This window comes from Alligator mississippiensis, chromosome 1 (assembly GCF_030867095.1).
Source record: "Alligator mississippiensis isolate rAllMis1 chromosome 1, rAllMis1, whole genome shotgun sequence".
NCBI classification, from domain to species: Eukaryota; Metazoa; Chordata; order Crocodylia; family Alligatoridae; genus Alligator; species Alligator mississippiensis.
The window spans coordinates 159,065,910-159,091,841 of NC_081824.1; the positions used below are offsets into that span (position 1 = coordinate 159,065,910).

At 42.7% G+C, this 25,932-nt stretch overlaps 1 protein-coding gene across 1 annotated transcript in view; it reads right to left on the minus strand.

The window, feature by feature from the left end:
• Positions 1 to 14,609, minus strand: part of PLD5 (phospholipase D family member 5) — a 316,921-nt gene extending 302,312 nt beyond the window's left edge. Inside the window, exon 1 of the mRNA XM_019500651.2 lies at positions 14,272 to 14,609. Coding sequence (XP_019356196.1) covers positions 14,272 to 14,457 — 186 coding nt within the window. The 5' untranslated portion in view covers positions 14,458 to 14,609. The remainder of the gene's footprint in view (positions 1 to 14,271) is intronic.
• Positions 14,610 to 25,932: the final 11,323 nt, after the last annotated feature.

Here is a 25,932-nt window from a genome sequence, read left to right on the forward strand (position 1 = left end):
CCAACTTGGCATCATCCACAAATTTGCTAAGCATGGACTCAATCCCTTCCTCTAAATCATTAATGAAGATGCTGAATAATACTGGACCCAGAACAGACCCCTGGGGAGCCCCACTTGACACAGAGCCATTGATGACTACTTGTTGAGTACAATGGGGATATAACTGTACACCTGTAGGAGTCTATTACAGAGCTCCCAAACAAGGAAAAGAACTGGATCGAGAATTCAATAGGGAACTGGCTGAGGCCACACACTCCCGATGCACGATTGTCATGGGGGACTTCAACTTCCCCAACATCCTCTGGGAAGAGCACACGGCAAAACTTGTCTGGTCGAGTAGCTCTCTTACCTGCGCTGATGACCTCTACCTAACACAGGAGATATATGGGCTGACTAGGGGAGAGGCACTGCTGGATCTGGTTCTGGTGAGCAATCTGAGGATTGAGGGGAAGCTTGGTGACAGCAACCATGAACTGATCATCTTCTCTATTCAATGCTGGGTGGGCAAATCCATTAGTAAAACAGAAATACGCAACTTTGGGAAGGCAGACTTTCACAAACTCAGGAGACTGGTCAATCAGGCACTAATATACCATGGCCCCTTGGAAAGGAGAGTCCACAAGGAATAGTTATTCCTTAACAACTCAATCCTAGCAGTGCAAGGGAAGTCCATCTTGTCCCACAGGAAATGCAATCAGTGGACAGAAAAGCCTCCTTGGCTAAACAGGGAACTGCTGGACCTCCTGAAACTTAAAAGAGAAGCCTACACACCAAATGGAAATCATCACCCAGGAGGACTACTCAGCACTTGCCTGCACCTGTAGAAAGCAGTTCAGAAAAGGCAAGGCAGAAACTGAACTCAGACTAGCTGTCAGAGTCAATGACAACAAAAAGTCCTTCTTCAGATATGCTGGAAGTAGGAAAAAGAACAAAGGCAACATTGGACTCCTGTGAGATAAAATGGGGCAGCTGATATCTGACTCCCAAGAAAAGGCCAATTTTCTAAATTAATACTTTGCGTCAGTTTTCCACCCACGCAAGGGGGTCACACTGTCAGAGAGAATGCTAAACTTTCAGGGAGTGGGAGATGGGCCCATAATTGACCGTGAAGGAACACCTTGAAAGACTAGGCATCCATAAGTCTGCAGGCCCAGACAGAATGCACCTGAGAGTCTTGAAGGAACTGGCAGACATCATAAGCACACCATAGGCCAAAGATATATGAGAATTTGTGGCACCTGGGTGAGGTGCCAGAAGGCTGGAAAAGAGCCAATGTGGTCCCAATCTTCAAAAAAGGAAGGAAGGAAGATCCAGGGAACTATAGGGCAATCAGTCTGATGTCCACCCCTGGAAAGATCCTGGAGAAAATCATCAAGGGATCCATAAGCAACAAGCTAACGGAAAGCAAACTTCTGAATGGCCAACAAGGCTTTGTCATGGGAAGGTCTTGCCTGACCAACCTTGTCACCTTCTCGGACCAGGTGATGTACTGCCTCGATAAGGGAGATGACGTTGATGTTATACACCTGGATTCCAAGGCCTTTGACTTGGTCTCCCATGATGTCCTCACGGTTAAGGTGGGGAACTGCAGCCTCGACCCTCTCACAGTTCAGTGGCTGGAGAACTGGCTCCAGCATTGGACCCAACAAGTACTAGTTGATGGGGGCATATCAACGTGGTACAAGGTGACCAGAGAAGTCCCTCAGGGCTCAGTTCTCAGGCTGGTAGTCTTCAGCATCTTCATTAACGATCTGGATTCAGGTGTCAGAGGTGGACTGGTAAAGTTAGCAGATGACACCAAACTATGGGGGAAGGCAGCCACGCTAGAAGACAGACTGAGGATACAGACTGACCTGGACACCCTTGCAAGGTGGATGGTCCAAAACCTGATGTCATTTAATATAGAGAAGTGTAAGGTGCTCCAACTTAGTATGACGCTGGTGATTTCTCCTTATAGGCTCAGCAGTGCTATGCTTGCTAGCACTATGACCAAAAGAGACTTGGGGGGGGGCGGGGTCCTGACTGACCACAAGATAAACATGAACCATCAATGCGATGCCATGGCCGGCAAAGCTAACCAAACTGGCATGCATCCATCAATGCTTCTCTAGCAAAACCAGGAATGTCATCCTCCCACTTTACTTGGTCTTGGTGAGGCTGCAACTGGAGTATTGCACCCAGTTTTGGGCCCCCCAGTTCAGGAGGGATGTGGATAAGCTTGAGAGAGTCCAGAGAAAAGCCACCCATATGATCAAAGGCCAAGACAGCAAACCTTACAAGGAGAAGTTGAGGGACATGGGCTCTTCAGCTTGGAGAAGAGAAGGCTCAGGGGTGACTTGGTGGCAGTCTGTAAGTACATAAGGGGAGTGCATCAGGATCTGGGAGAACAGTTGTTCACCAGAGCTCATCAAGGAATAACAAGGTCCAATGGCCACAAACTCCTAGAAGGCCAATTTAGATTAAACATAAGGAGAAACTTCTACACACTCTGAGTGTCCATAGTCTGGAACAGGCTCCCCCAAGAGGTGGTGCAAACACCTACTCTGGGCTCATTTAGAAGGCGTTTGGATGTTTATCTTGCTGGGATCATTTGATCGATCCCTGCAGACTTCCTGCCTATGGCAGGGGGGATGGACTCAGTGATCTTGTGAAGTCCCTTCCAGCCCCTAATGTCTATGAAATCTATGATTCAACCACTTACATACCCACCTTACAGTACTTTCATCTAGTGTGCATTTCCTTAGCTTGTTAATTGGAATGCTGTGGGAGATGGTGTTACGTTAATGGGTATATCACATCCACTGTTCCCCTCCACCCCCCAATACACAGAGCTTGTCACCTTATGGCAATCAGGTTGGTCAGGCATACCTTGCTCCTGCTGAATACCCATGCTGACTATTCCTGTTCCCCTTGTTCTCCTCCAGGTACTCCATGATCTTTCCAGGTGTCAATGTTAGACTGACTGGTCTATAATTCCCTGGCTCTTTCTTATTGCTTTTCTTAAACATGGGCACCATGTTTACCATTTTTCCAGTCATCCAGATCCTCACATGACCTCCATGAATTCTCAAAGAGGATAGCCAGTTGCTCTGAAATTACCATAGCCAATTCTTTCAGTATTCTTGGGTATGCTGAATGCCGGGCTGCCAACTTGAAAGCATCCGGCTTTTCTAAATTATCTCTAACCCATTATGCCATTACTCTAGGTGGCTTGTCTCCCTTCCTATCTTTGCTGCCAACTCTGCTTGTCATCTAGTAGCTGACCTTATTTGTGAAAACTGAAATAATAAAGATATTAAATAGTTAAGTATTCTCTGCATCATCCTAAATAACTACATTGCCTTCTGTATTCTGAAGGGACAAATGGTTTCTTTTCTCTTCCTTTTACTTTTGATATACTAGTAGAAACCTTTTTCATTGCCTTTTACATCCCTAGCAAGTTGAATCTCTAATTGTGCTGTGGCCTTCCTAATTTTCTCCCTGCATGCCCATGCAATATTTTTATATTTTTCCTTAGTACTATAACCAAATTTCTACTTTTTTGTATGATTCTTTTGAGTTTCAACTCATTGAAGAGATTGCTGTCTAGCCAGGTAGGTCTCCTGTTGTACTTCCCATTCTTCCGTCATGTCAGGATAGCTTCCTATAACACCCTTAAGAGAGCCTCCTTAAAGTACAGCCAGCTTTTCTGGACTCCTTTTCCCCCTCAAACTTACCTCCCAGGAGTTCTTACCCCCCAGGTCCCAGATTCTGTCTGTTTTTCTCAAGTCTTTATTCTGCTGCTCTCCTTCATTCCTCCCCTTAGGGTATTAAGCTCTATCATTTTGTGGTCACTGTCACCCCAGTTACCTTTGACTTTCACATTCTCAGCCAAATCCTCCCTGTTTCTGAACAGCAAGATGAAAAGAGTTTCCCCCTCAGTTGACCTAACATCTGTATCAAAAAGTTTTTCACATCACACTCCAGGAAACTGCTAGACTACTTGTGCACTGCTGTATTTCCTTCCCAGGAGATATCCTGGTAATTAAAAGCCTCCCATAAGAAACAGGTCCTGCAAATTGGAAGCTTATATCAGCTGTTTAATAAAGGCCTTGCCCACCTCTTTGGTGGCATATAGCAGAAGCCCTCCCCCCGATCCCCAGCTCTCCCCTCTGACCTTTACCTAGCGGCTCTTAACAAGCCTACCTTCCACTTTATACTTCACCTCAGAACATATGGACATCAGCTTTATATATAGAGCAACACCTCCTCCATTTTCCCTTCCTGAACAAGCTATACCATCCAAAACAGTATTTCAATTATACTAACTAACCCACCATGTCTCCATAAACCCAACTAGATCATAGTGCCTTGATTCTACTAGGACCTCCATTTCTTCCTGTTTTAATCCCCAGGCCTCTCACATTTCAGGTATCTAACTGGTTATTTTATCTTCTCCCTCTTACAGATAGTTTTCTATTTCTGAGTTTTCCTTGGCTACCAATGTAATATAATTGATAGTTCATTTGCAATGGTATCTTAAAGAAATTTCAATGTATCCATCTGATGATTAAGCAATTTTTCCTTACCCCATTCTTCTCATTCCTTAGCCTTCCATTTGTGATTCCTTGTCCCTCAACTTCTAAATGTTATGGGATTCCAGTCCCATGCTGTATATCTGTCCTGTGGATTTCATCCTTAGGTGCATAAATGGGACGTAGGTAGAGTTTACATGCCCAGTTCTCAAACGTGAATCAAACTGGATATGTGCCAGTAGTCACAAAGTTCATTAGGCACTTGAATTCATTAGGCATCTCTGTTTTGGATTGCAAAATTCCCTACACATCTATATGAGGGCTTCTGTGTATGCACAGAAGCTTTCAAAGTGCTGCATCTAGCTCCTCCATGGTACCTAACTCTTGCCTAAGATCTGTTATGATTCAAATGGCTGCTAGGAGACACCAAAATCCACCAAAGTCCCCAGGCCCTGTTGGAGTTGTTTCTGTTCTTTAATTAATGACTGTGTAAAATCAAATGCATAAACAGACCCGGCAACAGGGACCAGAACTCACAGTTCTACCTTTGCAGGGGAATACTGCAAGGCAGAGCTATCCAACTGGCAGAGCTTGCGTGGCCCTGAAGGCATTAAACTGTGGCCCCTAGCTCCCAGTCTGAGCACTGCTCCCCCTAGCAGCATCCTGCTGCTGCCACCTGAGTCCCCAGCCTCCCTTTCTCTCCTCCAGAGTTCACTGACTGCCCTTGCCCTTGCAGTCATGGCAATACAATGTGGCCGACCAGACTGGGGGATCTCACAGTCAACAAGCTCAAGCAGACACAGGATGCCATCCTGGTGCAACAGGGGTGCCTGAGGCACCACTGATATGGTGCAGTGGACGTACATACAGCATGGTGCGCAGCACAGTGCACAGCCCACATAGCATGCAATTCAGAAGTTGGATAGCCCTATTGTAAGCAATAGGTCCCATATGCAGATTCCCTATTGCTTGCTTCCAGCACTGTTTATGGTCTGGTTTAAAAAAAAACAGAAATAAGTTTGGCAGCAGATAGTGGAATGAAGGACTTCCTCTCCACCAGATTACCCAGACAGGCTCTTTCTTTCCCGTTTTCTTTCTGACACATTCTTGCACTTTTGCCCATCAACAGGAAAGGTAAATTCTATAGCCTGGGGGGTAGGAAGTGGAATGTGTGGGTTAATTTTGTTTCAGCAGTATATTGACCACGATTCCTAGAACTTAAGTATCCCATTTTTGGGGTTGAGGGATTGATTACTAAGGGCACCTTCTCTCCCATTAAGCAGTCATTCTCAGAAGCAAGACTATGCATTGTAAAGCACAGGTAAATGGAGAGGCCTAATGGACAGTGTGAATCAGGTGCCAAAGCATCTCAGAGGGATGAATTTAGACATGAGAGGGGGACTTTAGACACCACCCCCTCCCCCATAATTCACTTTGCCTGTTGGTTACCTCTAGGAACCTCCAGTTTTTCTGAACTGCCCATTTCTTAGGCATGGAATGCTGAGGCACCTGAACCCTACTTGATCATAGGCACCTCCAAAATCTTTTAATTGGTTTTATAAGCACCTAACCAGATCAGCCTGAATCACCCTCTGGGAGCAAGGGGCCAAAAGTATCCAGCACATTAGCAAAGGTGCCTAAGTAATCAATGTGAATCCCGCCCTAGGTTACAAATTGTTCCCATCTCCAATGCTTTCTCAGCTCAGCAACTGCCCAAAGTGCTAAGTGGAGGTAATGCCTCTCTATTCAGCACAGACCTCAATGAGACATTTTCCCTAAGCGAAAGATTCCTGCTTGAGAAGAAACTGAATGATTTCTGAGGGAGGACAGCTGTTGGAAAGCTACATGACTTCTGTGAGGGTAGTGCTTTCAGTTCATTGCACAAAGACATATTGTGTTTACCATAACTAGAAACATTGATGATGGTAACATCTAACTCATTCATTTTCTGTCGATCACATGTGTTAGGAAAGAGATGCTCTTTGGTTTATTATTGTCATTTATATTACAGTAGGTTCTACAGATCTCCAATTAAAACTGCAGTCTAACAGCCCCTTTGTTTAATTACAGATACATAAAATAGGCTTTTACTGAACTAGCTATAAGAGCACAGAAACCAAAACAGTGGCAGAAACTAGTGACTGATTATTACCAGCTACTGTGGCAGTCCTTTTTTCAACACTGTGTACTGTGTTTCCCCTCTGAACAGTTAAAAGTAGCTTTGAAGAATTCAAGATCTCCAATGTATGAGACTGGCAAGAATTTATTGAATCATCATCACTTTTTTAGAATAATAAAAAGCAAGGAGAGTTGCTTCAATTAGATAAGTTATTATTATGAATAGAAAGAAAGATAGTGGTATGTTCAAAGCAACAGTAACTATGGCATAAATAATAGTAACACTGCTATTTAGGATTTATACAATAACTATAATGAAAAAAGCTTTGATTTGACTCAATCAAAACCCATAAATAGGACCACCTGTAACCTTTTGAAATTCATGCTTGTAACAAGGAAAGTGCACACTTTGTATATGTATATGTATAAATGTTCGTTTACATTCTACAGGAAACCCGCAGTATTTTTGGGTTCAGCGTTCGTTGTTTCGCTGTTTCAAATATTTGCGAATGCTGAACATACATTTTAAACACACTTTAAACACTTACCGGAGCTCCTCGGGAGCTCCGTGCTTGCTGCCACTGGGCTCCTGCCATCGCCACCAGGGCCACTGCCTTCATGAATGCAATGCCCTATTTACGGATTTCATCATATGCGGGAATCACAGGAACTTATACCCCTCGAATGGCAAGGGTTGCCTGTACTTCAGAGACAACATAGTAATATTATTATAAATTTGTTTGTGTATGTGTGTGTGAGATAAAAAGTGTTGAATGTTTTAGAAAACCAAACTGAAACAAACAAACTAAACCCATAGATTATCAACACATGCATAATATTTTGATTAAGTGGTTCAAGTATTACTATATCTTTTTCAGTGATATATAAACCTACATTTTAGGGGGATAGGGGAATTACTCAATCGTATGCTGCAATGTTATTGACCTGCTTAATCAAAGTAAGATGAGTATAGGAGGTAGAGAGAGACAAAAATTCTGAAGATTCAGAGTTTGGTCTAGCTGGATAAGAATTCAGATGTTTATGATGAATTTATGGTCCAAAAGAAGTCAAGGGGAGTCTTATCATAAAATTACATGGGGACAGAATTTCCCCTCCGTTTTTAATCCTTGAACCTCGAGGTTCTCCAATTGACTACATCTCTCTCCTTACCTTAGAAATTAGTTTCTCAGGTGAGTGAGGGTAAGAAATCAGACAGGCATCCTAATCCAATATCTTCTTGAGTAACTTCTTTAGGGGAGCAACAGCTTAACATGCTTCTCACATAACCTACAATGTCACTCTTGGTCTAGTTCCTCCCTCCATAAAAAGGAAGGATTTTAAATGATTATGGGTTTCCCAGTCTGAATGCACACAACAGGGTGAAAACACGAGTGTTTTTGCAACTTTAAAAGGGCAGTGTTCCAGCTCTTTTCAAGAGAGGAAGTGTCTCACTGCTCTAAAAGAGGTGAAACCAATGTCCATCCACTTCCAAAAGATATCTTCTGATAACGTTTTCAGAAAAACCTAAATTCCATTTTCCATGGTAACCGAAACCCTAAATTTTTTATGTTTTCCTAAACAGAATGACTACTAGGCCAGATCACTAAGACTTCACACACCAGAGAATAAAGCAGGCCATTGACAGACTTAGAGACCCACTGCCCAGGACTGTAAGAAGTCACCAAGCACCGGTGAGAATTTAGGAAAAGAATGGAGGAAAAGATCACAATTCAACCCTTCCCATGATTCCCTTTGTTTAGAAAGTGCCAAGAAATAAGGTCTGGTACCTCCCAACAAAACAAGATTCAACAAAAATTGTAAGCACCATGAGCCTTTGTTGGGAAAGGCAGCATATAAATTGAATAAAATAAAATAAAATAAAATAAAATAAATCAAACAGATTTTCTGCAGCATGTAAAGTATATAACAAAGATGTATTTTGCCATTCTTGCATCACTGATACAAGGAGAAGATACCCAGTTATAGTTCTGCATTATTCTTCTAAAGGAAATCCAAAGCCCATTGAAATCCAGAAAATTGGTTTCATTGAGTGCAATGGTCTATTGATCAGACTCCTAGAGTATATGGCTCTAGGATTTGAAGCATATTCATGAGACAATTGCAGATCTTAGTGCAATTGCACTTGCACTAAGATCTGCAATTGTCTCATGAATACATTTCAAATTCTGGAACCATATAATATTCCTCACAAGAGTCTGTACCCTGGCAGCAGCAGCAGCCGCCCCACATCTTTACTACATCTTTGCTATGGCAACAGTACCAGGGTGCATGGACCCCATACTGCATCTGTAGCAAGAACAACCACTGCAGCAGCTGATGGTGGAGTCTGTGCAGCAGGTAAGCCCAGGGTACAAACCCTTCTAGTTATACCTCTGCCTTTTACATTCAGTCAATTCGTCAAAGAAATCTGATACTTTTCCATATAACCTTAAACAAGCTTTAATAACTCCTTTGCTGCAACTTTCTCCATGGTCTATTATTTGCCTGACTCCCAATTTAATTTTTAAATTTGAAAGTGCTTGAAAAAGTCATTTATATTCAGATATCAAGTCATCTAACTGATAAAAAAAGCTAGTCACGTTTTAGAGCTCACAGCACAGAGGCTGCTTTGGGAACGTACGTAACGATTTACTGAATTCTGCTGATTCAGGATCTTCTCTCACTCTTACTTTTGTTAAACCTCACAGTCACTGAAATTCTGTTGTTCACCTAGAGAACAACGAGTTAGCCTGGTCCGAATTCCATTTACAATATTTGCGCTTGATTTTGTTACAGATAGTTCTTTGAACACTACTGTCATTTTTGTGTCACTGCCTTTCTGCATCTACATGCTGCAAGCTAGTTATGCATATAATATCCACTGACGTTCTCAAAGATGTTCAGTGCTAAAGTCTATACCTTATTTTCTTGTGTTTTAACATTTGTGACAAGCCTCTTGCATACAGGCTAGCAATCTTAACCGTCCTACAGCAGAGAGTCTTTGCTGAGGAATTCCCTAGCTTTCTATTGCATGAATGGACTAAAGAAAAACGTAATAATTTTACAATTAAAAAAAAAATCTGTAAGTCTCAAAGCAAAGTATCAGCTACTATGGGGTGATCAGACAGATAATGAAAATGCAGTTTAAATTGTGTTATGCTTGCAAAGCTCAAGAGAATTCTCTCTTGTTGCTTTATGCATCAACCAGTGTTGTAATTATCTAACACCTAACATTTGCAAGTTGTAAGTTTGATGCCATTTCTATGAGACATTGTCCTTTCTCTCCTCTAGCATGTAGTCCCCCTACTTTCCCTGCAGTCCTACAATCAATGGAATTGTTGCAAGCATATTACCTGAATAATGATAAGTGGTTGAGTTGCCTCTCATCACAATGCCACTTCTTAAGAATGATTTCAGATACTAATCTATCCGTAAGCACAATCAGAGAAAGAGGTACAAAGTTGTTAACCGCTTTTCTTGACTGCAACCTATTCTTTACATGTATAGCCTAATGAAGAGGGTTGATGGCAAAGTACATATGTTGAGAGTATTTCATAACTGTGGTTGCACAGAACTAGTTGTGAACTATAGCTATGAAGCCCAAAAGAGTTATCTGAAAAAAGTATCTCAGAAAGCTTGTTTTTAATTACTCTGAACACACAAACTAGGACACATTTATCATATAAAACTGAGAGGCTGAACTCTACCATGGAGTCACCAGAGTGCCTACATAACATTTCACAACTGCAAAATTCTGTTATAGCTTCTAAAGATCTAAATGTTTCTCAATTTTATTCCATTGCTCTCATTCTCACTTGTTTAATCAGTTTATTGTGAAACATTTTGCAATAGCCCTATGAAGACACCTGGATAAATGTTTTGTTGCCACTGAAGGAGATAAGGATTCTGAGAGGGTATGAAGAGCTCCTGGGAGGTAAGCCAGGTGCAGACAGTTATCAGCACAGAGGCCTCAGAGGTCACCCACACAATTTCTCTCCCTACCCATGCCCCACTCCCAACAAATCTCTCTCTCAAAAGGCAGCATATAGGATAGATGTGAAGGAGTTCTTTTTCCTACCAAAAACAATCCTTTTCACTGTTATACTGATTCTGAATCATAGAACTACAACATCTATAAACATAGACTATAAAATCTTCTGTAGTCAAGGGTTCTTTAATCAGTCTTCATACATCTGAATACCCCCTTTTTAAACAATGAATTAATGCCATTTTCACCAATTAATTTTAGTGCAAGTATGCATTTTGGCCTCAGCTCAGCAAGGTTCTCTAGAACAGACCTAAGTTTTAATGTAATTGTGTACTTGCTCAAAATCAGGCCTGTAGTGCTATGGTAGTACCCTCACACTGAGGAGCTGGTTTTTTTAACCTATGTCATGGAAAGTTGTTTTGCAAAATAAATTTAACATATTAATTAACGCTTAAACTATAATGTTACCACGAAAAAGGATATCAAGATTAATTAACAGTCTGAAAAAGGGTTAAGTCTGCGATATGTTCCTAGATTTTACTGCCTCGGTGCTGAGATAATATTAAGGTATGGAAAAACGTTACAGAAAAATCAGACCATATTCACAGATGAGTGAATTGTGATTGGTTGAAGTGTGTGATCTGAAAACTCAAGAGTAAAATAGTTATGGTCTTAGAAGCGCTAACTTAATCTCCCCTTTATAATTTAGTTTAAAAAAAAAAAACAAACAAATTTAGGCTTATACATCTTTGTTATGGCTATAAAATCCAGTGCATATCTGATAAATGCATTTACTGACTTCATAAATTCTGTGAAGAATATTTTTGTGCTTGTAGCCAAATATTGACTAATATGAAGTCAATAAATCTGCTAGTCACCTCAAAAGAAATCAATATATTGTATCTTCTTTTGGTCTTCAGAGGTTTAAACAAAAGTAATATATATAAAATAAATTAGGCTAGAATTATCCCAGGGATAAGTCTACTGAAGTCAGTTCAAATAAATATAAATATAATTCAAACTTGAAATGTATGTATACATACAATGTTTATGCTTATGATATATAACCTTCCTTAGCTGCATATGTGACTGTTCCATGCCTCAAAATTATTATAGCTATATAAATCTAAATCATCCCAATTACCCAATTGGAATGATTTTCATGCGTACAGCTTCCATCCATATCACAAACAATAGACATCTATAATACTGTATCCCCTCTCACTTTCAGGCAGCGAATACATGAATGAATATGCCAGTTAAAAACGATGCATCTCATAACTGAACCTACTGCAAAATAAAGGCAGAAAAGCTAAGAAAGCACTAAAACAGTTCTTTGATAACAAGTACAGAAAATAATTACGTGATACCCATATTTTATGAGTAAAACAAACAAACAAACAAACAAACAAACAATCTCAGGATTAAATACAAGTTGTATTTACACTCAAAGTGAACTATGTTTTAATCATCCTTTTCTGCTCTGCTCAAGGAATGAATTATGCCATTACCCTAAACCATAAAAATACAGTATGGAATATACATACATCTGGCGCACACACTATACTGCAGTATATTCACAATAAGCACAGCCATGATCTCAACAAATAACCACGTTCAGGTTTTTTTTTTTTCCCTTAATGTTGTTCAAATAGGCTATGGGAATAAAATATAAACTGGATCAAATGAGAGAACAATCCTCAGGAGGACATATGAAACTGATTGCAAAAAAGCTTTCCACACTGATGCTGCAGGGCTATTACAGATTACTAGGCTGCCAATTCAGACTTCATCATCAATAAGCATAAAAAAGTAAAAGGGTTAACTACTTGTCCTCTTCAAATAAGGAATCTTTATTAGCCCTCCTAGACATTAGAATGTTTTCAAACGGATTTTTAATATACGTTTGACCATGCTAATGTTCAGATACGAGAACAGTGTAATTATCCAAGTGTTGATTGATAATGGATGAGGGAGTAGTGTTATATCTTGGCAAATGATAATCAACTGTAGATGTTTCAAGCAAAAAACCTATTACAAAATCCAGTACTTGCATTTCTGTGCTTTCTATGTTTTAACAATCAGTCCTACTGAGAAAAGGCACTGACCTTTATTTATGATTCACAATGGGAAAATGCTCTGCTTACAAGCTTACTACTGTGATGCCTTGTTAGTGTAAAGAATCAGGGGGACACGTAATACATCAGACTGAATTCAATACTTCTCAAATATTTGAAATAGTGCTATATCCAGTAGTTCATCAGCTTTGGTGTTTCAGTAGAACTGTAAACAACTGAAGTTAATATTTCCCTAACAGCCACAAGTACTTCAAAAAGTACCGTTTAGTATGCATTTTGGTGGAAATGCAATATAACACCTTTAACAGCCAGTTAACATAATTTTGGGGGGGGGGAGGCTTCATCTTTAAAAGCTTAGCTTCTAAAGTTCTGCCTATAATTATTATGCATCCAAGACCTGAAGAAGAATGCTTCATACCTGAATGGTTGCCTATATCCCTCCCAACTCTGCAGGTGGTCCAATAAAAGAGATCACCCACAAAAATCCTTGCCTCTAAGCAAGAAAGGTAATTTACACTTATAACAGGCAATTACCCCCATTAAAAAAAAGCTTTCCCATAGCAAGCATTAGTAGTAATATTTTTCCATCTATTTCAAAGCCAGTTTTTAACTGTATGTGACTGCCACCCCTGCTTTTCATTAGTGAAATCTTTCTTATAACAGGTATTAATAGTAATATTTTTCAATGCACTTCAAAGTCAGGTTTTAACTGTATGCGACTGCCACCCCTTCTTTACATTAGTGAACTCTTTCCTATAGCAAGTACTAATAGTAATATTTTTTGGTCCATTTCAAAGCCAGTTTCAACTGTATGCGACTTCCACCCCTTCTTTTCCCATTCAATTTGCAGTCTGTTGCATTAGGCAAGCCATCCACATACTTTCCCTTCCTCAATAAGTGTGCAGCCACGTCCCTGCCTCGACTGTACTGCGCACGGTAACAATGGGCTTCACCTAAAAGAAAGCCAGGCAGGAAACTCTCCAGCACAGCTTGAAATTCATCTCAGCTCAGTTCCTTACTATGAAAAGTTGCATGAAAAAGAAAAGAAAGAAACCAGCCCATTGCTTTCAAACCTCCCCATCACAGGGAATACCTACAAAATATCCGCAACAGCCATCCATCCACAGCACTGAGTGTCCTACAGCCACACACACACACCTCTTAGTTAAGTCATGTACAACTGCTGCAGGAATTGATCCTGGAGGGAAATCTCTTGTACTCCACGCAGATTTAAAGCTCTAGGACACCACATCCAGGCGGGGAAGGGTTTGCCCTGTGGCCATAAGAGATGTGGAGGAGAGGAACTCCACAGCTCTGGTCTGCACGGCCAAGTCCTCCCCCCTGAGCACTGCTGAATGGGGAGGGAGAACCCAGTTTGGACGAATAACCTCCCAGGCGGCGGCTCCTCTTTGGGGGCCGTGTCAGCAGGTGGAGAGATGCGCCTGGCTCGGGAGGTGCCCGCCTGTCCCGTGGGACCGACCTGTGGGCCAGCGCGGTCCTCTCGCCACCCCGCTCGCCCGGCACAGGCACTGCCCCCCAGGAAGCCCCCCGCCGGGGCCGGCAGCCAGCTTACGTGCTCCAGCTTGTCCTTCCTCCGCAGCCAGACGCTGGCACTGTAGTCCTGCTGCTTGACCGTGCTGTAGAAGTTGGGCCCCGCTCTGGCCAGGCTCGGGGACGGCTCCTTGGGTCTGCTCTTCAGCCTCATCTGCTCGAAGCCCTCGTGGGGGGCTGCGGAGAGCCAGTCCTGCCTGACTTCCATCTTGACATGACAAGGCAAAGTCCGGGGGACGCCAGGAGCCGCGGGGAAACTAGGAGGGAGGCAGGAAAGGGGAGGGGAAAGGAGAGACGCGGGGGAGCCGCGAGCGCCTGCCCCTTCGTGCCGCCGCCGGCAGCCGGCTGCGGGGCATGGCGGGCGGGAGGCGGCGCTGCGGGCCAGGGGCGGCTCCTCCTCCCCCTCCCCCGCCAGGCACCTGCCCGGCCGAGCCGCCTCCCCGCCGCGCGGCACTCGGCTGCAGGGGAACCTCCCCCTTGGTGAAGTGGGGAGCATGTCAAGCTGGCCGGCTCTCCCATGGCTCCCGTTTAAAAGAAAAAAAACAAGCTTTCCCCAAGCAACCATTAGTAGTCATATTTTCCGGTCCATTTCCAAGTCAGTTTTTAGCTGGGGGGAGGGGGGGGAAGAAATCTGTATCCGACCCAACAGATATCTAGGAGATCCTCTCTCACTTGCAGGCAGTGACTACATGAATGAATGGGCCAGATAGAAAGGATGCGTCTCGGCATCCAGCCTGGAACAGGCAGAAGAGCCAAGAAAGCACTACTAGCAGTTCTCTGATAACAGGCATACACGCTTTCCCCTAGCAAGCATTAGCAGTAATATTTTTCAGTCCCATAGTAATATATTTCTGCCCATTTCCAAATCCGTTTTTAACTGGAGTGATCCATATCCCGTACAACAGAAATCTATGATGTCTAATCTCACTTTCAGGCAGTGACTACATGAATGAATGTGCCAGATACAAAGGATGCGTCTTGGCATCAAGCCTAAAAAAGGCAGAAGAGCTAAGAAAGCACTCATAACTGTTCTTGATTACAGGCACAGAAACAGGCATACACACTTTGCCATAGCAAGTATTAGCAGTAATATTTTTCGGTCCATTTCCAAGTCAGTTTTTAACTGGGGGTGATCCATATCCTACACAGCCGATATCTATGAGATCCTCTCTCACTTTCAGGCAGTGACTACATGAATGAACGTGCCAGATACAAATGATGAGTCTTGGAAAAAATCAAGCCTAAAAAAGGCAGAAGAGCTAAGAAAGCACTCATAACTGTTCTTGATTACAGGTATAGAAACAGGCATATGGTGGCTGCCACCCCTTCTTTACATTAGGGCAGGTAGGCTGCTACTTGACAGAAGTTTTCATGCCCTGTTGTCTCTCCAGGTGCTACCAGTGCCCTGGGGTGGATTCAGTAGCATCATCCCCATTTTCCAGGTAGGAAGATTGAGACACAGCTTGTCTGACCCACCAAAGCTGTGTGGTAGGTCAGTGGCAGAACAAGGAAGAGAACCCAGGCTTCCTCCCCCTACCCTGTGCCTCATCCACAAAACCTCCTTCCCTCCCTCTTATAACAAGTGACTTCATCAGCAAAAGCCATCCTATGAACATGACAGCCTTCTCCTGCAGCTCAAAGCTACAACTGACGGCAGTCTTACTGCTGAGCGCCTGGTGACTGTGTGTAGAATACTAAATACTATAGTATTTTTAAAAGAGGAAAGAAGTGACTAATTCTTTAATGTAGTCTACTACCACATAGAAGCTGAAATGTGTCATTATTTAACAAACACAAACTAAGAGGACTTTCCCTTTTCATAGCATGAGGAGCAGTTTCACTAATTGCCCACACACGCTGCAGGGCTACATTAAGCACAGACAAGAAACCTCTCTCACATGACACCAAGAAATAATTACGGCTGCTCAGGGTAGCATTTCAATGACTGATGAATGTTTGCTAGCAGCTAATACACAGTTTACTAACAAATGAAAACTGGTGTAATTCTAAAGCTGGTGTTAAACTGAAATATTAAATTGCACAGTTAACTAAATATGGCCTTCTGAATAGTAGAAATCATTAATTGAAACTGGATAATGAGGAAATGTAAAAGGACTTCTACACTAACCAGTACATACAGGCTCAATCCTGCTCTGCTCCTCGTCAAAAGGTACATTTCAATGAAAACAAAATTAGGTTACTAGTGCATTGTGCTCAACATGACACCAAAAATAAGAGAACTTTTCAAGAAAAACTTTGAAGAGTAAAATCTGACAATGTTTACAGCTGTGAGTTGATGATGCTATCATTATAATGTTCATGAAATACAGAGAACATAAAGTATACCCAACAGAAAATCAAATAGCTTTAGTTTTATCATGGGGTGTTGGTGACAGCATAAAGATGTGTTATTGTATGTTAGAAACAAAATTATAGTCTTATAATATCCTGTTTTGTTATGTTTTATTTTTACGATACTTGGGTACCAACCAAAACTATAGATGTCAAATGTGAACAGTTTTTACTCACCAGCATATATGACTCATAGCTTTTTCTCAGTGGTTTGAATTTCTCTGCATCTTTCTTTGCCTGCTCTTGCATTAATAGAATTAAAACTTTATTGAGAAAATGTTAAAAATGATGATCACTTACGACAAAGCTCTGTAGACTTGGAAGACAATACAATACAGGTCCCCACGCACGGTTGCTACATAGGTACATAGTTGGTGTTATGTTAACACAATCTAAATCACACAATTAGTCACGCAGCCTACATTAGCCCAGGGTAACATGGTTAGGAAGCTTCAGGGTGACACTAAGGGAAGAGAGACAAGCCCCTGCACATGGTAAGCACATTGGTACAGAGATGCAAGTTTGTTAGACATTCTTAGGTAATGTTTTAGTATGCAGTGTACAGTTCCTTGGGTGGGGAATATTTAAAGGCATTTAGTAGTCTTTGCAAATTTATGGTGTGTATGGGGCAGTCAGGTGGGGTTCAGTCCATCCCCTTACTCTCACTTCTGGAGGGTGGTCTTGTCTGGTTGTCTTTATACTAGCAATGGCCAATAAAGTGCTCAATGTAGAGGTTTCCTTGACCATCAGATGCAACTGAATATCATCACATGCCTCATTAGCTTCAAGCAGCAGTGGGGTACTGTCTAACAAACCTGAGTAATCTCAAGATACAACAACAGCAGGCCCACAATCACCCAGATCCCTCCCATGAAATCATCATGCATCTTAGCTACATGATTTCCTCTTCATGGAAAACCACTCCTGGGGAGCAGAAATCTGCTGAAAGGTATATAAATGTAGAAACCAAGGGTGACCAACCAGGAGGTACATGTGCCATAAGTGGACCTGGGCCTTGTTATACACTACTCTGTGAACCTTGTAAATGTTGATCAGTGTTAGTGCTAACTCAAATTTGGAGCAGTCGCATATTCAGGCCAACAAGGGCCAGGAGAACTGAAAGGTTAGAAATTCTTTTGCCCCATTCTGAATTTGTCTCCTGACCGCAAGGCTCCCCCACCCTCTGGGCTACCCCTCCTCAAGCCTAGCTGCCCATGCCATCTGTCTCAAGGGAGCAGGCAGGAAGGGACTAACCAGACTGCCTGGCTACCACTACCAAGCTGCTGCTCTTTTCCAGGGTAAGCCTGCCCAGAGCGCAGCAGTAGTGGTGATGGCAGCTAAAGTGGTGCAAGCAGGGTAACTCTCCCCCATCTTCTCCACAGAAACAGATAGTGTGGGCAGCCACAAGTAAGTGGGGACTGGGGGAAAAGAGTCAGTGGGCAGAGATCTGGGGTGCCTGGAAGGACAGGGGGAGCAGTAGGCTTGATCTGGGGCAGCAGGGGAGCAGTGCAGGTGTGGTATTTTCACTACGTTGTAGCCCAGTGGCTACAAACTGGGTAAAATAAATCAGAAATAAACCTGCCTTGGAGTGGCATGACTTTGAGCCACCTAACAAATACTTACAACCAGTTTCAGGTGTTAATGTGCGGACAATCCAGGGTTTACAAGCTCCAGAAGCTGCACAAAGTTACTATGTAACAAGGCCCTCTGTCCCTGGCATATGGCAGAACAAGGCAGAGACAGACAGCACAGCAGCAGAGAGGGCAGAAAGCAAAGCAACAGATTGGTTAGGGGAAGGAGATCAGAGTGTCATCAGGGAAGGCGCAAGACTAATTTGTCACACCTCCCAAAAAGATTGCCCTGCCCCCCCGACTTACATAGACAGTCAAGGCTGTAGCACAGTGCATTGTTTGATATGAACACATACAGCTGGTGTGGATAAAATCCATTGTAGCAAGCTAAACCCATAAACGCCAGTATTCCTCCCTGCAACAGGTTACAAAGAACATGACATGCCAGTCTATGAACCTGCAACTCAAGAGCAGGTGTGCCTGTCAGTTCATAGTGCTGTTCAATTGATACTGCCAACAAAGGCAGATTGATCTTCTGATGTGGTTTCTGTACAAGTTTCACAATGTTTCCAGGTCATCATAGGAAGAAGCAAACAGTATCAGGCGATGCATGGAGGAGTATGGAGAAAGCTGAAGTGCAAATGTTTCCTGAAAGCCGATTACAGTACTACTGTTGGGTGGTAGTTTAGGATGTTGCCATACATAGTTACATTTTATCCCTTAATTTTAGGCACTGGCATACCAACCACTGCTGCTATTGTACTTCATCTAGTCCTGTAGGTCTAGATACTACATCATTCCCATCCACCACCTTCTATATAGTTGTTTTTTCTTCATTCTCCACTACCATCAACAGCCTCCTTTCCTAATCCCTTCCTCCCATCTCCTTTTTCCAGCCAGCTGAAACCACTGCAGTAATTTGAATTGCTAGCAGCCACTCTGGATCCCCAGTCTACAAACTATCTGCTCCTCTGTTATCTAATCACCTCCCTGCCTGGCAGTCTTGCCTCCCTTGCCTAACTTCCATTCCATCCTCCCACACTCCAGCTTTGTCTAGTATACCCAGTCATCATGTACCAGCCACCTTGTTTTCTTCTCAGTTGACATTAATACCACCCCATACATACTCTTAAAATCTTGAGTAAGATAATTCATAGAAGTAACTGTTACTGCATGGAAGCTTCACAAAAATGTACTTTGCCTCCTAAGCCCTTAAAGATGAAATTTAGCTTTTTGACTCAACCTGCCTCTTCATGTGAAAAACTGAACTCCCTTGTTTGCACAAGGATTCAAACTCAAATTAGTTAACCTGAGCTAGACGAGGTTCTTTGGGTAAATGCGATCTTTTATTAGACCATCGAAAAAGTTGGAAAAGTTTGTGCCAGAAATCATGCAAAGAACAATTTTTCCATCTTTTTAGTTGGTCTAATAAAAGATACCACATTTACCCAAAGAACCTTGTCTGCCAATGTCCTTATATCAACACAGCTATAACCAGTACCCTCTTAACCTAAGCTAAGAATATACATACATGCACGCACGCACCTTAGACTGGCCAACATTCCAGCCTGACAAGAACCTCTAAGCCGGGGGTGAGCAATTATTTTGGGCAGAGAACTGCTTACTGAGTTTTAGCAAGTCATTGAGGGCCACATGACAGGCAGCCAGGGGCAGATAAACATTAATTTTCTTAATTGGGGGGGAGGGGGTAGGGGGGGCCACTGGCCAGATAAAATGGCTTGGCAGGCTGCATCTGGCCCCTGGGCCATGTTTTTCCTACCCCTTCTCTAAGCAGTGTTTGCATGCTCTCCTTCAAGTCTGATCCATGTAAAAGTTTTGGTTGTTCCAAACACCACCACCACCCATCCACCTAATGCAGAGAAGATTCAACTTGCATTACAACCAATCAATTCTTTATTAGGTCATCATTTCCAGTTTACTATACCACCTAAATTCAATTGCTGCCTTCCTAATTTTCAGCATTACCCAAACACCTGCTTTGGACAAGACCCTGTTGTATCAATATCCAGCTGACATCTGCATCAGATAACTCAGATTACAAAATTGCACTTCATCCCAGCATCATTTTTTTTTTTATTGCTGTATGTACCAACTCAGTTTTCTGCCAATCACTGTGACCTGTGTTGAAATGCCTGCTGTGGTGTAACAGCTTGCCATCCCCAGTGGCATTCTAGTGGCTTGTAAGGGGCACCCTTGAAGTCCTTTAATACTTCACTACTGTGTTTTGTTCTGTAGCCCATTTTTACTTTCCTGCCACATCTTTATTGTTTGTATATTGTTTAGTAGTTCTTACAAGCAGGAGACTGCCTATTGTACACCCTGATGACTAGGGCTGTCCTTGCACACTCCAACCACCCCATACATGTCCCATGCCTCACCAAAGTTGCTTGTACTTCTATGTTGGGGCTCTCAGCCATCACAGGCTTTTCACCCCCACCTTTCTCTAGCTAGGCTTACCAGCCTAAACCCAGCAGGTAGGGTTTGACTCTGAGGCTCTAGCTCCTTAATACTCTCCAGACCTGTGGCCCTCCTGTGGCACCAGGCCTTCTGGATCCCTTTCACACTGCACCCCTGGGCACAGAGTTGTTGGGTCTTTTGCCTCCTCAGGCTTAGCCCCTTTCTTATAGCTCAGGCTACTAGCCTTGATCTATCCATTAGGACCCAGCTTCAAAGTCCCATCTTTCCATAGCCAGCTCTGGACCCCTGGCCCTGTACAGCTGCACCCAATAGTGCACTGGGCTCTTTAGCTCTTTATAACTATACCCCACAGCACTGATGAGGCCCCCTCTTCCCCTACAGCCTCAACCACAAACCACCAGAGTACCAATCAAACACAAACAGTAACTAAAATAACCAAAATAAATTGGGCTATAACCAAAATGAACTAAGGAAAACAATCTGCCAGCTCATGTCTGCCATGGCTCTGTACTTCTGCTTCCTACCATTTTCTGTGCTCCTTCTTCTAGAACTACCACAACTTCTCTGAGAATCAACAACCCACCCCCTTTACAGCCAAGCTCTCTTAGCCAGAGTGTTTATAGTTCTGGCCTGTCCCCTTCTGGTCACCTGACTAGCCAGCAGGGCTCAACTCTTAACCCCTACCCTACCAGCTGGCAATGCCCAGAAAGTTCTGGTCTTCAAGGGACTAGCCTGCTTTTTGGTAACAGGGCTAGGGTTTTCTGTTACATTTGGTTACAGTGCAACCTATAGAACTCTTTTCACACCACAAATCCATTCAATTCTTTATTCTCATGGCCTACAAGCAGAAGAGGACAGTACACTTTCTATGTAATTACTAGCATACAAACTTCTCCCAGAATAAAGTTCCCTTTTTCTAAAAGCAGTTCCTAGTTTATGACACCTGGGCATGTCATCAAGAAGTGGAGCAGAAGACCAAGCTCCACACAAATGCAATACCCTCCACTTGTTGTGCATGGGATTAGAAGTGTAACATACAATTGGTTAGAATGGGGTGAGGGAAGCAGAGATTTAGGAAAAAGCTAGACTAGTAAAGAGAAAGTTTTAAATATTCTCTGTGTGGTTCCGGTCTGTGGCAGGGCACTTTAAGCACCAGAAGACAGCAGCCGGCAGGTCCCTGATTAGGGCAGCCATTTTAGATTCAGGGCTGCCCATGTAAACAGGGCATATTGCCTGGCTGTAGGCATCATCTGGAGGTAAGGGAGGAGCTGTAGGGGATGGTCAGAAGGCTTCTGGTTTTAGGCATGAACTAAAACTGCACCCTGCTGGGAGTGGGTGGCCTGGTAGGGCTCCCAGTGGTGTGGGAGCCCCCAGGAAATGCCAGGCCAGTTACCACCTCAGTGAAAAGTGGGTTGGGGTGTGTTAATCCTAGCCCCCACAACTAGGTGGTTACCCCCTTTGCAGGGTCTGGAGGGTTGACCCCCAGAAAGAAAGTGGGGCTATAGACTCACACCTGTCTGAACATCCCCTGACTAGTCAATGCTGGGGCCAGGACCAGAAGGGTCAAAGGGCCAGGGGCCCACCGTGAGGAATACCCAAGAGTTGAGGGCCTGGGGTTCTGACTGGCCTGGAGGTGGGCCAGGGCTAGTAGCCAAAGGTCCTGGGGGACCACACCTGTAAGGGGGAAGCAGTTCAGGGTGTTATGTTGCCGAGAATGAAGATGGAATAGGCTACCTGAGGAGAAGAATCCAGGCGGGGTTCAACTAGTAGGATTCTGGGGCCCAATGTGGGGGTGGTGATATTGATAACATCTGGATGCCATCTGCAAGGCTTGGGCTGCAGTGTAGGGGACGAACAGAGCTGCAGATAGTGCCCCCTGGCATTGGGGCAGGAAATGAGCAGCCTCCTGCTTAACTTACATCAATTAATTAATTACTAACAAGGCATAGCGGGTGGTTAGCCCAGAAACAGGTGGGTGGGCCACTGGGAGATCAGCCCTGAGAAGTCCCCCTGTTACAAGGTCCCAGGACAATATGTAACAAAGCTAGTAAGCATTGCCCTTCAGACAGTATACCAATACCAACAGAATGTAGATAAGCTAGTTGGGGAAACAGAGGCAAACTGTTTACAAAACCATCTAGAACATGAGATGACAGAACTAAGGCAAAGGAACTTGACACAGACTACCATTAAATAAAAAATAATTCAGCATTTCTTGCAAAACTTAATGGGTGTCACTGCTGCATTCACTGCAGCAACTACACAGTAGTGTTTAACATATGACACTATCTTTAAACTGCCTGGCTCGAGCGCTTCTAATGATTGTGATAACATCAGTATGTAACTCGGCACAGGCTACAAAATCTGCCCAAGAAACTCAATAAATACTTGAGTAATCAGCTTGCAATGAATTGTGTTGCCATGACTAGCTTGCAACTAGCCACTTTAAAACTAGCTGGGATATTTCTATAATACACTGCAACTGTAGCAGTGACTTCAGTGTACACCTTTTCTTAGAAGTTACTTTAGATTAAATGGTTAGAGTAAGAGACATAAGATACAAAAAGGGTCTAAAAGATCCATCTTCTGTCTGAACCTGAAAGATGACCCTACCAGTAGGATAAAGTGTTCTAATGAATGAAGACCTATAGGACTGGATTTTGACACCTCATTCTACTCTCCATATTCCTAGCAACTCGCATGAAAGGGTTCCTTCCCCCCGCCCCCATTTAAACTGATTTTTTTTTTCCTTTTCTTCCTCTGATCCTGATTTCATCCTGGTTTTTGTGTTTTGAAGATGAACTCTGAAAAATTCCCTATTTTTTTCTTTCAAATAAAACTGAGAATGCAGAACACTAAGCATGCACAAAGGGAGCCACACTCTGACTGCCAGCCTGGCTCTAGGAACCCAGATTGCTGCTACTACTTCTCTAGGAGGCCCCCAGGACAGGCTGCTTTAGGGCCAGTCCAGGTGCTGGCCTTGGCCTCCCTATCCCACTGGGTCCCTTGCCCACACACTCTGGTGTATAGCCAAGGGCATGCCCAAGGACAAATAGCAGAGGATTATATTCGTGCCACTGCTATTGGTCACATTGGGAATGCACATGTGCACTCGTGACAATGTGCTCTGAGTGTATATTACAGTAGCCTAGGATGCTTTAACTTTTGCCAGAGCTAAAGTAAAAAGGGGCGGAGGGGGGAGGAAAAATCTCTCGTCCTCTCTTTCCATCCAAATTGCTAAGTACAATTTTAAATCTGGGCCTTAGTAATTTACAGTCTGCATCTTAAAATAATATTCATTAGTAGCACAGACTAATGGGACCAAATTCTGCCCTCCCTTATACCTCTATAACCCCAATGGAGCCAGGAGATGAAAATAATTGAGTAACAAGGGCGTAGCTGAGGATAAAATTTGTCCTATATTTTTAAAAATAAATCTGCAGCAGCTGTCTCCCACAGAAAACCAAACTCTAGACCTTCATGGCAAGCATTCGCTCAGTTTTCTATTTACGAGTTGGATTCATGTCTATTACATTCACCGTGAAGCAGCAAGACTGTATCTGATTGGTTCAGATAAGTGCCACAGACAGACTGCTGACAGTATCTGAGCACTCTGGTCTGGTATACTCTTGTTCTGAATGGAGTACTTAAAATTGTTTCAGAAGAATGGTAGTTGTTATGAGAGAATCAGTGTAAGAGATGAGACTTCTTTTCAATAAACTGGACCTGAAAAGAAAGGAGAACATGGATCTGAGTAGGATTGGAGAATCTGCAGGATCAGTGGCAGAATTTTTATTTTTAATTTATGTATGTGTTATAACTCTTAAGGGCTCTGAGCTCTACAGTCATGGTATAAAATATAAAAAGAGGCAGATGAAGGCCAAAACCAAGCAGCCATTTTATGGTGATGTTATACACACACAATGAGGAGATATGTGAAAACCAATAACCAGTCCAAGAAGAAATAAAAAGGCACCAAGAATGGTTATTTGTAGCTGGAAGGATAGGATCACATGGGAAAGAATGCATTCTGTTTATCACTCTAAACATACAAACAAACCAAATTCTCCCTATGCTTTAATGTACTGAGATGGGATAAGGCATATTCCAAAAAGCATAAAGAAGAACAGAGATCTGTTTTTCTTTAAAAAAATAAATAAATAAAACCTTGCCTTGTTGTAAGTTGTTTGCTATTAGTGGACTGTAATTATTTTAAGAAAAATTATTTAAATTATTTCTAAAAGATCTCTAAAGAACCTGCTTATCAAGTTTTTCTTTAAATAAAATCTTACTTCTGTCATATGAAAGTAAACATTTTGAAATGTATACCAGAGAATGTGGTGCAGGAACTTATGTGCCATCAAATTATCCTGCAATACAATATACTTAACTCTAGCTTGTGATCACAGAGCAGAACAGATTGTAAAGCACAAATAGAATATCCCAAGTTGTGACTGATCTTCTGAAGTCAGTTCAAAACTAGTAGCTCAACAATACTTAGGCTTAGCTTGCTGCTAACATTCTAGGTACATTAGCTTCTAATATGAACTGTTTTCTAATCACAATAAAACACAGGACAAGCCATTCATTTTGATTTACTCACCTAAATATGTATAGAAATGAAGGCACCAGCTCCTAAGTGGTAAAGGTAAAAGTGTCATTATTCACTAGAGAGTTTTCATTTGGAAAAAAATGAGCAAACAACAAACTGTCACAAAAGTTAAATTGGTTTTTTCTCCCAGATGAAATGTACTACATCAGCTATCAGACCTACTAGTGTGACTAGAAACCACCCAAATAAAGAAATGTATTGGCACGACAGACTAAGATTCAGTTAATCTTCTTTAGAGGCTAGATCCCTCATCATCTTTGTGCTGTGAGGCCTCTATCCAGCAGACCCTTAAGAACATCTATACAGCAACCTGCAAGGCATTCAATTATGGCTTGTGCGGCTTGTTGGCACCACTCCAGCATCCAGGGGGATAAACACTTTCCCTAAAACACTATTACCCATTGTCAAATTTGGGGCCTTCAGTTGCTACCGGTGACCCACAGCAGCAGAAGCAAAGGGTCACCGGTAGCAACTGGTGGTTCAGCACAGATGTGTTCACCCCATGAGTACCAGAGACGCACTGTAATAGCAAGGGCTTTGCTTAATGCTCATAGCAAGAATTTTGTATGCCGACTCTATAGTAGGCAGGTATTATAGTACATAGCTTCTTGCTCTGTGAGAGTGATTGAATCATGAACCTAGATAGTAGAATGTTGTAATACAGTAGAATGTAGTAAACACCAGGTGTGTTAAATCACGACTCATCCTC